This window comes from Anastrepha obliqua, chromosome 2 (genome assembly GCF_027943255.1).
Source record: "Anastrepha obliqua isolate idAnaObli1 chromosome 2, idAnaObli1_1.0, whole genome shotgun sequence".
Taxonomy (NCBI): Eukaryota; Metazoa; Arthropoda; class Insecta; order Diptera; family Tephritidae; genus Anastrepha; species Anastrepha obliqua.
The window spans coordinates 130883639-130898728 of NC_072893.1; the positions used below are offsets into that span (position 1 = coordinate 130883639).

At 33.3% G+C, this 15090-nt stretch overlaps 1 protein-coding gene across 3 annotated transcripts in view; it reads right to left on the minus strand.

Annotated features, from left to right (window-relative positions):
• Positions 1 to 455: 455 nt before the first annotated feature.
• The window catches only part of LOC129239621 (serine-rich adhesin for platelets-like), a 120109-nt gene continuing 105474 nt past the window's right edge, over positions 456 to 15090 (minus strand). For 2 of the 3 annotated variants that reach the window (XM_054875272.1, XM_054875270.1), the window contains 6 exons: positions 9198 to 9463; positions 8990 to 9093; positions 8444 to 8858; positions 7920 to 8380; positions 7714 to 7836; positions 456 to 4570 (listed from right to left, as the gene is read on the minus strand). In XM_054875272.1, coding sequence (XP_054731247.1) covers positions 4490 to 4570; positions 7714 to 7836; positions 7920 to 8380; positions 8444 to 8858; positions 8990 to 9093; positions 9198 to 9463 — 1450 coding nt within the window. In that variant the 3' untranslated portion in view covers positions 456 to 4489. The remainder of the gene's footprint in view (positions 4571 to 7713; positions 7837 to 7919; positions 8381 to 8443; positions 8859 to 8989; positions 9094 to 9197; positions 9464 to 15090) is intronic. The other variant, XM_054875271.1, reaches the window with a different exon arrangement.

Here is a 15090-nt window from a genome sequence, read left to right on the forward strand (position 1 = left end):
ACAAACAAATTTAGAATTTTCGTGAATTCCGTGTGTGTCAAGTTGTTTATTTTTTTTTTGGTATTGCATGTTTTGTGTATGCTTTTTCACAAGGAATTCACGATAATTTGTACTAGTAGTTGCTTTTTTAATAAAAAAAATTCGTTTTGGTTTTTAATTTTTAGGTTTGCACTGAACTGCATTATTTATTGTGTATTTGTTTTAATATCTACTATTTTATTTTTGTAGGCTAACATTGTTTTATTATTTAAATTTCATAAATACCCTTTTCATTTTGTTGTTTTTGTTGCAGCTTAATATTTAATTTTTCATATCAATCATTGCTGGTAACTCTTAATGTTTCTTGGCGTTAATGTTTTTTTTCTTATTTTCTTTGCAAAAAATAGTTTTTGTATGGAATTTTTCCCTGTCTCAATGTAAAAGCCAAACGGGGGTGCAAAAAATTTTTTTTTCAAATTTCGTTTTGCTTGAAATAATTCCGTTTAACTCTCTAATTCCCAGTTCCAACTGAGTTAAAACAATTTTTTTGCTAAATTCCTTCTATACAAGTTACATGTCAGTACAAAATGTTAACTAAAAGGTAAAAAAACAAAATTGTTTTTGTTAAATCCCTTTATACAAAGTACATTTCATTGCAAAATGTGGAAACATAAAAAATTAAAAAAAAAAAAATTGTTTAAACTTGTTATTTTCTTAATTTTGTGTAAATATTTTTATACGTAAACATCATTTTTTAAATAATAAAAAACAAACGCACATTTTTTGCTGTGTATTTACCATTTTTTTGTTTAATAATTACAAACAAAGAAATTTACTCCTTCAAAGAAATTTAGGCACCAATTTTTAATTAAACATGAACGGCCAAGATTAATGGACATTCTTCAATTAAAAAATAAATTTTGAACATAGGAATATAGAACGTATTTGTTACTCAAGAAACGCCTTGGACTAAAAATTGATTTTTTAAACTCTCTGGCACTGGGAACTGAGCGGTCAACTAGAAATTATTGCTGTGCTTGCATACTATATTCTCATACATATGTACATATGTACAGCTGGAGATGTATGCACTGCTACTTACTCGAGTGCTGGTATGTATGTATGTATGTGGTTTTCAACATTTTTCCATGTATTATTTATTATTTTTTGTATATTATATATCTTTTCCCAATGGAAGTGTAGATTGTATTGGAATTGCCGTTGGCTGCGTTATTCCAAAGCTACAGATATACAATTTTTTCATACTTTCCTTTGTTAATAATCATACAAAAACACATAATTAATTCGCATTTTAATTAATTTTTTCTTTAAATAAGTTCACACTTAGCAATTTTTTATATTAAATATAAATATGTATGTGTGTGTGTGATCGTTTAATGCTAACATTGTACTCACAAAAAAGTACATACAACTACTAAAATACTAATATAGTAAACAATTTTAATAGAAATCTTTAAATATTTAGTGACACAGCACAGAGAAGGATCGTTGAAAGGAGGTTGAAAGTTGAGAAAAACACAAATAAAAAATATATACAAAATTCATAGATTCATATGAATGGGTTAATAGACAAATTTGTTTACAACTAAAATTATTTAAATACAAACTAAAAAAATTCTTAGTTATTAAGCGCTTATGCAGTTAGTAGCTTACACACAAAGTTTAAACAACAAATGTTTATATATTTGTTTTGCACTTATAAAAAATGTAACTAAAATCGCTCGAACTTATTGCTTAATAAATTATAAATACGCATCTACGGCTACACAATTAAAAATTTTTTATAGCGCAAATTTTTGCAGCAATAATGTTTTTTGTTTTTATATTTTCTTATATAATTAAAAATATATATGCATGTTTAATTGTATCACAGGGGGAATCTTTCGTTTCTGAATTTCTATAAAAAAATATGGAAAATTTGCAAAATGCAGTAACTTAGAAAGCCAGTTTCATGCAAATTTTTCGTTACTTTTTTTGTATACAGAAAACGCTGAAGCGCTCAGCGTAAAAATCGAAAGAAATCTTAAATATATACATATGTATGTATGTCTACAACAAATTACACAATGATGACGGGCAGGGAAATGGGAAGCTATTTTCAAAAAATTGGTGAATTTTTATTTTAAGTTCTATTATTAGAACTCTTTTTAATTTGGATAAAATGTACTTTAATGAGCCAAAGGGTGTATTTTCATAATATTTATATTTTTATGATTTTTCTTCTTCTTATTTTATACGTAATAATTTTGAATAACGTGCGCCATCGCGCAAGGTCGGCGCTTGTGTGTGCGCCGGCTTGCCGTGACCTGCAAACGTTTCCAACATTGCACCAAGTCCCAGCTTTGTTTTTGTCACTGAAAGTTTTCTACTTGCTTTCGTAGTAAATTTTTTTATTTTTAGTTTTTTTAATAATTTGTGAACTTTTTGATTTGCGGTTAGTGGCATTTGTTTTTTTAGCACTTTACATTTTCTTACTATAAGAGTAGAACATTTAGATGCTTTTAACACTTGAATAAGAAACTATTTGATATTTTATTACCATAGTTAAAAATGGTGTGTTTTATTTGCCATTAGTTGAGCAGCGCTGCAAAACATGCTACCTAAGTTTTTTATTTCTATTATTTTTGTTTTTATTAGTGATTTTTCTAAAACTCGCATGGAAGTTGAGTGAAAAAGTTTAAACGAAAACACGGAAAAATGAAGATGTTGAATTTTCTAATTTTTTTTTGTGCTGAAAATTGGCAACCTTCTTATTTTACTAGCAAAGTAGCAAATCACGAAAAATGCAACAGAAAGCTAACTAAAATGCATTCCAGAGGACATAGAAGTTATTTTTTCTAATTTTTTATTTACTAAAAATTGGCAACATTGTTTGCTACTTTACATACAAAGGCTTCAAAATAAGAATAGAAATAATACCAAAATACAATCCGCAGCACACAAAAGTTTATTCCTATAACTTTTACTTTACTAGAAACTGTCAACATAGTTCTTTTGCCTTCAAAAGCTTCTAAATATAATAAATACGGCAAGCACTTTACTGAAACACAACCAACCGTGTGGCTTTCTACTTTTTTTTATTGAACGCCAAAGTCAGCTCGCTTGGCGCATTCTGAGTGACATGAGACTTCCGCAGAAGCCTAGAAAAAAATCTGCATACATTTTATGCTCAGCAACCTTTTGTGTATTGAAAACGAGCAACTTTTTGCTACTTCATAATAAAAATAGTTCAATGGAAATAAATTATAACCACACATTCTTTACTTTAGTATATAAATTTGTTAGAATTCTTATAATGTGAAATATTTCCATTGAAAATTGCCAACTCTGCGCACTATTTTACTTGTACGCAGCCGGAAATGTATTTACCTTTATATTAGTATTAAAATCCTGCATTTTATGCGTAGATCAGTGAAGCTATGTGACTTTTACAATTATTCCTATCATTCATATGGGTTTAATGAACTACGTTGCCAATTTTCATTACTTTCCGTTATGCTTTCAGTTAAATCAATCAAATTTTACGATGTTGCCAAATTTCACTTTTATCTGCATGTTTATAATTCAACGATGTTGCCAAGAAAATAAGAGCGACGTTTCTGTAATTTTCAGCGCAATTTATCTACGTACTTTTTCCCGTAGTTTTTAATTAATTAATTTAAGTTTTGCAAAACTTTTTCTTAATATTTTTTCCATGCTGCTTTTCGATATATTTAAATACATACTTGCATTACCTGCTATAATTTGTATATAGAAATTATTGACCTTACATACATACATACATACACATGCATGTGCACATATTTTGAAATAAGCAAAATGCCTAAAATACTGGATTCCCACCTTGAGTCGCGGTTCTTCGCTTCGTACGTTTTTAAAATACCTTTGGCACATAAGCATGACTATATGTAACACCAAAATAATACTTTAACCGTTAATAGGAACCATAAGAATTGACTTGAAAGCACAGCCGCGTGTAAAGAAATGGTTTACAAAATATTTTAATATTTTAAAATGTCTAAAGCTGGCAAAGACTCATTTCAAAATATGCGTACGTATGAGGCCTTGAGAAAGGTTTTTGATTTGGTTTTTTCTTTTTTTGTTGACTGCGCAATTTTTTCGTAATATGTATGTATGTATTTCCACTTTCAATGTGCTTTTCAAATACTAATGTTTCAATTGTTTCTAAGCTAAGGATTAGCTGCTGCTTTGTTTCTGCTGCCCAAGAGTTTTTTATAATTTTATTGTTTAATGCTTAATTAAGATTTTTAACTTCTTCCATTTACTTTCTAGCTGAGCTTTTCGTTTCCCTTCTGCCTTCAATCTGGTTATTCCATGTTTTTTGGATTATATATATTTTTTTAATATAATAGTAGTTCATTTCCTTAAAAATCATTGTGTACCTATGTATTATGTATGAATGTGTAGGCGTTAAATTTTTTCTTCAATATTTAGTGGTTATAAACATATTTTAATTTAAAATATAAATTCAGTCACTATCATCGCGATTTGCATAAGCTGAACTTCGGTCATGGATTAGCATTGAGAGTGTTTCTAGACTGCGCCGCACCTGCAAAGAGTAGGGAGAGGAGAGACAGTAATATAAAGACTGCAATGCCATTTATATTAATTTACAAAATGTAGTCTATTAATAAATGTACAATAAAAAATGTGTTAACATATGTTTAAGGGAAGAAAGTATAGCATCCTGCAAAATTTCGTAAAAGGAAAAAAAATTGTTTTCATAAAATGTTATTGTTAATAATATAATCCTTTAAAAATATGCCAAAAAATTTTTAGAACGTAAATTTAAGTATTTCTTATATTATAGATCGTCAACCGTGACGACTCTATTCTTTGCGTTCGAGCGCTGGGAGAGAGAGGTATAGTTACGTATTCAAACTTTAGACGCGTTTTTCTCAAAACTATATTTTTCGAATTGTCGTACACAATAACTCTAAAAGTTATTATTAATTTTGCACACACCTTTTTTTCTATGTGAATTTACAATTCGAAAATTTTTCGAAAAAATAATTTTTTCGAAGCAAAAATAGTAGGAAAATTCGCCCCAAAATTCATTGTTTTTTTTTGAAGCATTTTATTCCGTGATTTTTTTCCCCCATTTGTTTTTAATTCACATAGAAATTATGACATTAATAAACAAAAATTTTTTGGCTTTGGCCCGCCGATTGAGAAGCACCGCTGCGACATTCCTGGAAGAATTGAGTGTATATCCGCCATTTTAAATTATTAAAATAAAAAATTATTAAATTAAAAAATTGTTATTTTATTTTAATGTATAAATAAACTGTATGCCAATTTTGAAAAAAATATATTGACTTCTTCATTTTAAATAATTTTAATGAAAATCAGGGAAAATATGGCCGTTTACAGAATTGTTGGCAAAGAAACCTATATACAAATAAAAAAATGCGTAGCCATGTTTGCAGGATATTGGCGAAAAAAGGAAGCATTCTCTAAAGCCTCCGTAGCCTTTTGGTTTTGTTAAAATAAATCTAATTTATTACGTAATTTTCCATATACATTTTCCATCAGCTGATACGGACTTGCGGGGATCCCAGGAATATGCGCCCTTTGCTTCATTGGTGCAATGAAACAACATTGAGAAACACCTGTGGCACCTCTGTAGGGCGCAATTTATCACTTGAATGTGAATTTTGGCAGGTGTATTTAAAAATTGTTTGTATACGCCATGGTTTTTCAAGCGTCAGTAATATATTAATCAACATAGGCGGGTTTTATCTGTATTTATTTTCAGCAATAATAAGCTTTGTTTTGAAGCTGAAAAGATATTGATTGTTGGCAGGCAATCATTTTGTGCGTTACATTTGATTCCGGGCAGGTGGTTAAACAACAAAAAGTCGAAGAAATGGTGACAATGGAATAACCAAAAAATATATTTAGTTTTGAAATTGTGTTTTTGTTTTGCTCACACAACATTCACTGTATGGGACTCATTGATGAACCTTGAAATATACAAATATGATTAGCTAGAGGCAGCAGCGATTATTGTTTAGGCGAATGAAGTGGGTAATCTAAGAAAAAATATAAATAGCGCGTGGTTTTGGTAGTAATAATAATAATGAAAATTAAAAAAGAGATTTAAGAACAAAAACGTATGTACGTATCATCAAACGTCACTTAGATCACATTGTATAAATATAATGGGTGTTTTTTTCTTAGAGAAATGGAACTTCTTAAAAAAAAAAAATTAATGAAACTATCAAATTTTTGGGTCTATTAGCTTGCAAAATTTTACGTCACTTAGTGTTTAAAAATAATTTCGAACGACTCACAAGCAGGTTCAGCAAAGATAAAAGTTAGTGGCAATTTCTTATAAAGAATACCGGCGGTATGAAAAAAAAGAGGTAGTCTGTAAAGTCGGTTTGTATATGTATCTGCATGTTTACATACATATATTAGTATACAACATATCTTATAAGTATATGGTAAATATTACCATACATTTTTTCCTTCATATATAATAAAAAAATTAATAATAATAACATTAAAACAACAGGTATTATTAACAAACTTGGTTTTATTTTAAATTCTTCAAGTAAATCAAATTAATAATAATCAATAAGAAGGCATATGCAAATACAAATACGTGAATTTATATATGTACAAATGCGCATATACATACATATATACGCTCACTTAAGTAGGAGAGAGCAAGATGTCGAACGTTGCCGTTCGTTTGCTTTGTTTGCTTTCTCGTTCGTTCCGCGCTTTCGCTTGCAGTTCATTCAAGGTAACGGCAATGAGCAAGGTAACGACAAATGAGCAAGGTAACACTAATGAGCAAGGTAACGACACATTTTTTCGTGCGTGCAGCCGGCTAAATCGAATTATAAGACGTTATCACGTCAAAATTTAGGTGACAGAGGGACGTGGCTCAGTATAAAACACTCATCACAAAAGTATAGGAACCTACTGGTTGGATATAGATTTTTGTGTTTTCCTCAAAAAAGACCAGACTGTCGAAAAAACGAAGGAGACAAAAGGTGGTACACAATCGTTGCGCGTAAGAAAGGATAGAGGCGCTGCAGAGGCTGCTGGCAATCCCTTTAACCCCTGGTGGTTTATTCAGCGACTTACCTAGTTTTGTCTGATTGATACTTGTTTTCAGCTATGGCACTCACACTCGCATGCAATGTGAAAAGTAGTCCGATTGTTAGCTCACAATTAGCGAACTTGGTTTCTGCCTTCTTATTGGCAGCTATATACCTAACCTAACCTAACAGCGGGTTAATATATTTCAGATAAGCTTTTTTTTAAATATTCTTTATGGGTTATCGAAGATAAAAAAGTCATACATTTTAAGAGACTTGAAAAATAGTACCAACAAATTTTTAGTTTGCACAATTTTTAGAAATTTCGATATTCCCATAGTTTTCTGTTACATTCGGCCGCACCTACACAATTCTTATGTTACTTATTATAAAAAAGCAAAATAAAAAATTTAAGCAAAAAGCTGAACCAAAATCGTTGAAAAAAGATAAATATGCCGCCGCTAAAATTTTTAACAGCTAAGTAGTCTTGATAAAATAAATGCGGCCTTGCGTGCAGTGAAATAAATACAACAAAAAGCTGCAATTTCTTTTGCGCAAATAAATTGAAATAAAAGGAAAAAAACCTCATAACTGCGGAACTAATTATTATTTAATGGCCAATAAAAGGATAACTAACCTTGGCAATTTGTTCTAAATTGTGTGTAAGTATATTCTGAGCTTCTTCAGTACTTTTTGCCTGCAGTTCCTTTTGCCAACGCAAAGCTTCTGCGAATATATCGTCATCGTTACCGGAGCGCTGCTGGAAAATGTGACAAAACAAAATAAAAAACACATTTGAATTATGCTTATACTCGTTCTCCCCTCACATTTGCCCATACGCACCCAATTGAATTCCGTTGGCGTGTGGGTACTCGTTTTCGCCTCAATATCCAGTATTCTATAGAGCAGGAACACGGAGAATAACGCCAACACCATGGTTAGCAGCACACCCAAGTAAACCACATGTAATTCCGTGGGGAATTTCAAGCGTAGCAGCGCTTTTTGCCTGAGCGTCTTAAAGCTTGACACAGCTGCGTGCGCAGCTGATCTAGGTGTGCCAGCCATCACTGTAGTAGGCAACGAAGACGATGTTGATGGCGTGGGTGACGATGAAGCTGATGTGGTGGAAGAGGCGGTGCCGGCAACTATCAGTGCTATACCTGTGGTCACAATGCCGTCGTTACAGTTGGCGTTTGTGCCAACGCAGGTGGCGCTTTTGTCGCTGTTGGAGTTGTGACTTGCCGTAGATGGCGCTGAATTGGAGTTGGAGAAGGCGCCGGCTTGTTTGGCATCTACTGGAATATCTGCAATTAACAAAAGTTCGTTATTTGTGTGTTTTGTTTTATTTTATTTGTTTTTTGTTGTACCGGAATGACGATGGTTTTCATGTGCAGTTGTTTTGCCCTCGGCAATGCTATGACTGGATCCAGCTAAATTACGCCGAATTAGCGTTTGACCAAGTTCGTTCATACTACCAGCGGCAGCAGCTGCTACTGCGGCCAGTGCTTGCGGTGGACTCTCATTGCCGCTGATCGAACAACTGCTGTCATCCTCAATGGAATATTCTTCGGAAACTTCAATTTCTGCGGGTATTTTTGGAAGAATTTCGGCAGGTGCTAGTGGCGGGCAAACACTGCACATTAGGCGGAAGGCTGCCTCGCGGCTAATAAAGCTACCGAACACATGCCTTTCATCGGCGGTGGCGACACCCACGGCATTCGGTATGATTTTTGCCGTCTTCTCTTTGGAGATTTTTGTAACGGACGACGTGGGAATGACAACCTGTTGGGACGAATGAGGGTGGCGAAAAGGGAAAACTTGGGTAATTATAATGAATGGAGGTACACTTAGGCATGTGAGCGACAGTGTGTCTATGTGTGAAATACCAATCAGCAGCCAACTATTCAACTCACCTTGGTCACATAACCAAACACATTTGAATAGAATGCGAAATGCTGATCCGTTATATAAAGATGTCCTTGGAGCAGAATGTCGCTGACAAGCGCACAAGAAAAATCTGTATAATGTCAATATTATAATTAACATTTAGTTATTTTTTATACGAAGTCATATATAGGTATATATAATATATATATAGTCATTTTTGCACTTTTTACTTACAATTGATGAGTTTCTCATCCTTGGACACCTGCGTAAAGTGCCGATGAAATTTCTTCACACGCGAACTGGAGACCTCTTTACGCTTCTTCTCCTTTTCGACCGGCATCGTTGAAGCAGCAGCAGCAGCTGTTGCTGCCGCTGTCGATTGTTCATGCTTCGCCGTGGTGTGGCCGCTCCAATTACTGCTAGTGGCACTTTTACGCGACGTTGGGCTGATGCTGCGTATGCTGGTTCTAGACTCGCTTGGTGCTAATGGGTTTAACGATCTAGAATTCAAAGCGAAAATAGGAATTGCGTGAATGCTGAGTAGATTTAGCGGAAATGAGTGATCACTCAAAAACAATACAAAATAATTTGATTTCGTTTTATTTTATTTACAGAATTAATAAAGTATGTAAATGAATTGTGACAGCAATTTTGGAGAAATATAGAAATTCCTATTTGAATTTTCCCAGTCTACATTGGACGGGTATTGCTCAAAGGGATACAGCCACGACTCCTTTCGAAGAGTTTGCGGCTATCCACGCAGCTATATCAGAAATACGTTTTAATTTTTGACGTGATAACGTCTTATAATTCGATTTAGGTGGCTGCACGCACGAAAAAATGTGTCGTTATATTGCCCATGCGTCGTTACCTTGTTTGAACTGCAAGCGAAAGCGCGGAAGGAACAACAAAGAGCATAATCGGCCCCCGCATTCGGCAACGTTCGACATCTGGCTATCTCCTACTTGAGTGAGCATATATATGTATGTATATGCGCATATGCATATAAATGTACATATTTGTATTTGCATATGCCTTCTTATTGATTATTACTGTTGTTGTTGTTGTTGTAGCAGCATAAACATTCCCCTTACTTACATATGGAGAATGTTGCTGGAGTGACAGTCCTTGGCCGGATATAAATCTGGGTCGTTTCGGTAACGTAGAACCGACTGTCGAGGAAACGATTACTACTGATTATTACTAATTTGTTTTACTTGAAGAATTTAAAATAAAACCGGGTGTATCATCATCATCCTTACCGAATTTATAATTAGTGACGACTAGTTGTTAATAATACCTGTTCTTTTAATGTTTTTATTATTAATTTATTATTATATATGAAGGAAAAAATGTATGGTAATATTTACCATATACTTATAAGATATGTTGTATACTAATATATGTATATAAACAAGCATACTTATATATACTTTGGAGTAATTTTCATAGACTAATATATGTACATATGTACGCGCCAATTAATATATATATATATAATATAGATATGTCCTATGCCAAAACATGCATATACATATACAATTTCGCGCAATTTGCAAACAAGAAAAAGAGGTTGTCTGTAAAGTCGGTTTACTGACGATAGTTTAACGTGACAACGTCATAAGAAAATACTGATGTAATGGTTGCAATTTTCAAAACAAAATTTTAATTTTATTTGTTTGATAGATATGTATTTTGTATGGATATAGAGAAGGAGGTAAATGGAATCGCAATGGAATAGGTCAAGTTACATTTACACAAACGTGAAAAATGACGAAACATTTATAAAATTCATGAAAGATATGTTCAATTTCGATTGTGCATCAGACGTTAACATGTTCCCTGTCCCAATACAAAAATGCAAAATTGACCGACAAGTCCAACAGGGTTTTTTGAATAATTTGTTTTTTTATAGTCATGGGATAGCTTTAGTAATAATAATAATTAAAAAAAAAAAACAAAAGGAATGTAGGGTATTTCTACCTGAAACACATATGGTCCATGAGCGTAAAGGGACATTTTTGCTTCTGCACGTTCATGAAACACATGTGGTTCATATATCCCCTGACGCACATATGGCTCAGAAACGTATCAGTGCTTATCAGGCGCACGTTTACTGAACCATATGTGGCTCAGCGGACAGGGAACGTATTAATGAGTCAACAACACTGAGAGGCAACATCATCGATTTGACTTTTTCAAGACACTTTACACTCGAAACACTCCCTTTCATTTCCTACTTTTTCTATCATCGTCCTATTCTCAACAGAGAAATGGTACATTACCATGCACACAGGAAGAAGGCTTATGCAAATACAAGTATGTGAATTTATATACAAACGCGCAATACATACATACCTATATATGCTCACTCAAGTAGGAGAGAGCCAGATGTCAAACGTTGCCGAACGCGGGGGCCGATTGTGGTCTTTGTCGTTCGTTCCGCGCTCTCACTTGCCGTTCAAGCACATTAGCTTACATTTGCTTGCGTACAGAATAGATTCGTACATTTGATATGTCCATATGATTTGTATGCATCTTTACATATAGCTTTGTTCTTTTTGAAAATTGAGCGAAATTGTATATGTATATGCATGTTTATATAGGTACATACATATATTAGTATACAACATATCTTATAAGGTATGTGGAAAATATTACCATACATTTTTTCCTTCATATATAATAAAAAAATGAATAATAATAACATTAAAACAACAGGTATTATTAACAACTAGTCGTCACTAATTATAAATTCGGTAAGGATGATGATGATACACTTGGTTTTATTTTAAATTCTTCAAGTAAATCAAATTAATAATAAGATGTCGAACGTTGCCGAACGTTGTGCTCTTTGTCGTTCGTTCCGCGCTTTCGCTTGCAGTTCATGCAAGGTAACGACCATGAGCAAGGTAACGACGAATGAGCAAGATAACGACGATTGAGCAAGATAACGACCATTGAGCAAGGTAACGACACATTTTTTCGTGCGTGCAGCCGGCTAAATCGAATTATAAGACGTTATCACGTCAAAAGAACAAATCTATTTGTAAAGATGCATACAACTCATATAGACATATCAAATGTACGAATCTATTCTGTACGCAAGCAAATGTAAGCTAATGTACCTTGCTTGAACTGCAAGCGAGAGCGCGGAACGAACGACAAAGAGCACAATCGGCCCCCGCGTTCGGCAACGTTCGATATATGGCTCTCTCCTACTTGAGTGAGCATATATATGTATGTATATGCGCATATGTAGGTATATAAATTCACATACTTGTATTTGCATATGCCTTCTTCCTATGTGCATGGTAATGAACCATTTCTCTGTTGAGAATAGGACTATGATAGGAAAAATAGGAAATGAAAGGGAGTGTTTCGAGTGTAATGTTTCTTGAAAAAGTCAAATCGATGATGTTGCCTCTTAGTGTTGTTGACTTATTAACGTCTGATGCACAATCGAAATTGGACATGTCTTTTATGAATTAGATAAATGCTTCGTCATTTTTCACGTTTGTGTAAATGTAACTTGACCTATTTCATTGCGATTCCATTTACCTCCTCCTCTATATCAATACAAAATATCTATCAAACAAATAAAATTAAAATTTTGTTTTGAAAATTGCAACCATTACATCAGTATTTTCTTATGATCTTGTCACGTTAAACTATCGTCAGTAAACCGAATGTACAGACAACCTCTTTTTTAGCAGAAAGATAGAATATTTCTCATGACGACCCGTATACGAATGTTTTTGGAAACACTCATCAGAAAGTGGGCATGTCCTTGCAACTGATACATGGAAAGTCATAAAATATTTGACCGCTATAGAAATTGTTTGCTATGTTGCTTCATTAATGAATATTTGGAGGATTAGTGAAAAGGGCTCAACTTTTTTGGAACACTCATAAGAAAAAATGGTAACATTACCTATATATGCACACATATGTACATAGATATATGTATATATAAAGATATTTATATGATATACTCGCACACTACGCGCCTTTGCTTAAAGAAACCCGGCTTCGAAGTTAATAAAGTTTTCAATTTACCATTCCTCCCTAAATCAAAATAAAGCAAAGATTTCTGCTAATAACTGAGATACTCTTATTATGTATACACTGTAATGATTGGTTTTACAAAGAATTAGTATCTCACACAGCAGTTTTTTTATTTATTTCTTTTTTTTTATTGCAGAGCGCTTCGGTCGCGTTTGTCGCAAGAGTGACGTTTATTTGTTCATTGCTTGTTGTTTTCGACTTTTGTTTGAATATGACGTCATAGATTATGCCAATGCCATTAAGCTAATGAAAATAACACAGACATATATAAATAAATATATTTGTGTGTACTTTTAACGTATACATTTGTTTGTTATAATATTTTATTCTTATATTATATTTATCCAAAGTGGGCACGCAACAGTAAAATGGTAAACATTTGTTTTAACAGCGATCGCCTCTCGGCAAGCAAACCTCCGAGTGCATTTCTGCCATGAAAAAGCTCCTAAAAAATATCTGCTGTTCCAAGGCCGCATAAAAGTGTAGGTCCTTCCATTTGTGGATCAACGCCAAGACGCACACTAAAAATAGGAGGGGGAGCTCGGCCAAACGACCAATAATGGATGTAATCTTTGCAACAATTGTAAATAAATAATTAAAAATGAATGAAAGTGTCCCATATTAACCACTCCCACGCTCTCTCAGGGGATTAATATTAAAATATTATTTTTTTAATTATCATACTTAGATTATTTAGATGCAAGCTGAGGTGTATAGTGGCTGGAGGCAGACAACCACTTAAGGCCTCTTCCAAAGACTTAATTTACCTGGCTTAAGATATCAATGAAAGAAAAATATTTCGGAGATCGGAAGCTAACAGAAGAAAAAGTAATAAGCTTCCTATCAATAATAAGACTTTTGTAAACTTTGGGGAAACGAGCAGTAAACAACAATACACTTCAGAGAGTTACACTGTCAAGCCTAAATTATTTATAGATTCACTTGCTAGTGACCTGGCGAAACTCCGTAACAATACGAAGATCAGTGAAGGCATGGTCAAAAGAATTGAGAAGATGTAGCCAATAACAGACGCAATCCGGCTCAGTGACAGAATCTGCTGATAGGCTGACGAAACTGCGGTCATGAAGGGCTTGCTTACGAAAAAACTAAGACTGTGTAAGTGATATACGAAAGAAACCAACCAATGACACTTCATTGCCGACTGAATGGACGAGTGTGTAAATACAAGGGAAATGATCGTGCAGAATTCGGTTGCCGAACCCCCCTGAAGTTGCCCTCAACATTTTCTTTTTCTTAGTTAATGGCCAAACCTTGTAAATCTATCATCCTTGAGTGAAGGCGTGTTACGATAGATCAACAGAGTGAGAGTCGGAGTGCGAGAATAGATTACGTTCTTGCTATGAAATTATTTATCTCGGCTTGATAGCTCGCACAAATCCACAAATCCAATATTAAATGACCCATATAATTTAATAATAAAAGATTGCCTTCATACATTTAAAGTGAACAAGTTATAACAAAAATTCTCATCATTTAAACTTAAAATAAACACAAAAATAAAAAAATATGGTATATAATTTTCATGTAACTAAGTATACTAAATATTCTAAATACAAATCCCGCCGATAATACAATTTTTCTATATATTTTGACTCCAGTAACACCTAGCGGGACAGCTGGTAGTCTATGTCAAAGGAATTAACTTACAAAATTTAACCGAACTCCTTCAAGTAGTTTTTATGTCATTTGATAACAGGGAAAACTGCTATCATTTTATTTATATATGAGCCTCTAGTCATACATACTGACTCGCAAAACACTTTTTGGAAATATGTATGTTTTGAGATAAGAGTGTGTAAACGTGGCATTGAGCTAAAAAAAAAAATTGTATGAGTTGTTAAATATAAAAGGAATAAAAAAGGTAAGCAGTTGTGCAACTTGTATATAAAATTAATGCATAACAAATAAAAATAAACAAAGTACCTCTACCTTACAAAAAAAAAAATGCATAAAGCATTCTTCAATCTCTCGAACAAGTACTCGTACTAAGGCCTTGTATAGCCCAATAATATTGATTAACAGTTTTGCCTTTTTTTAA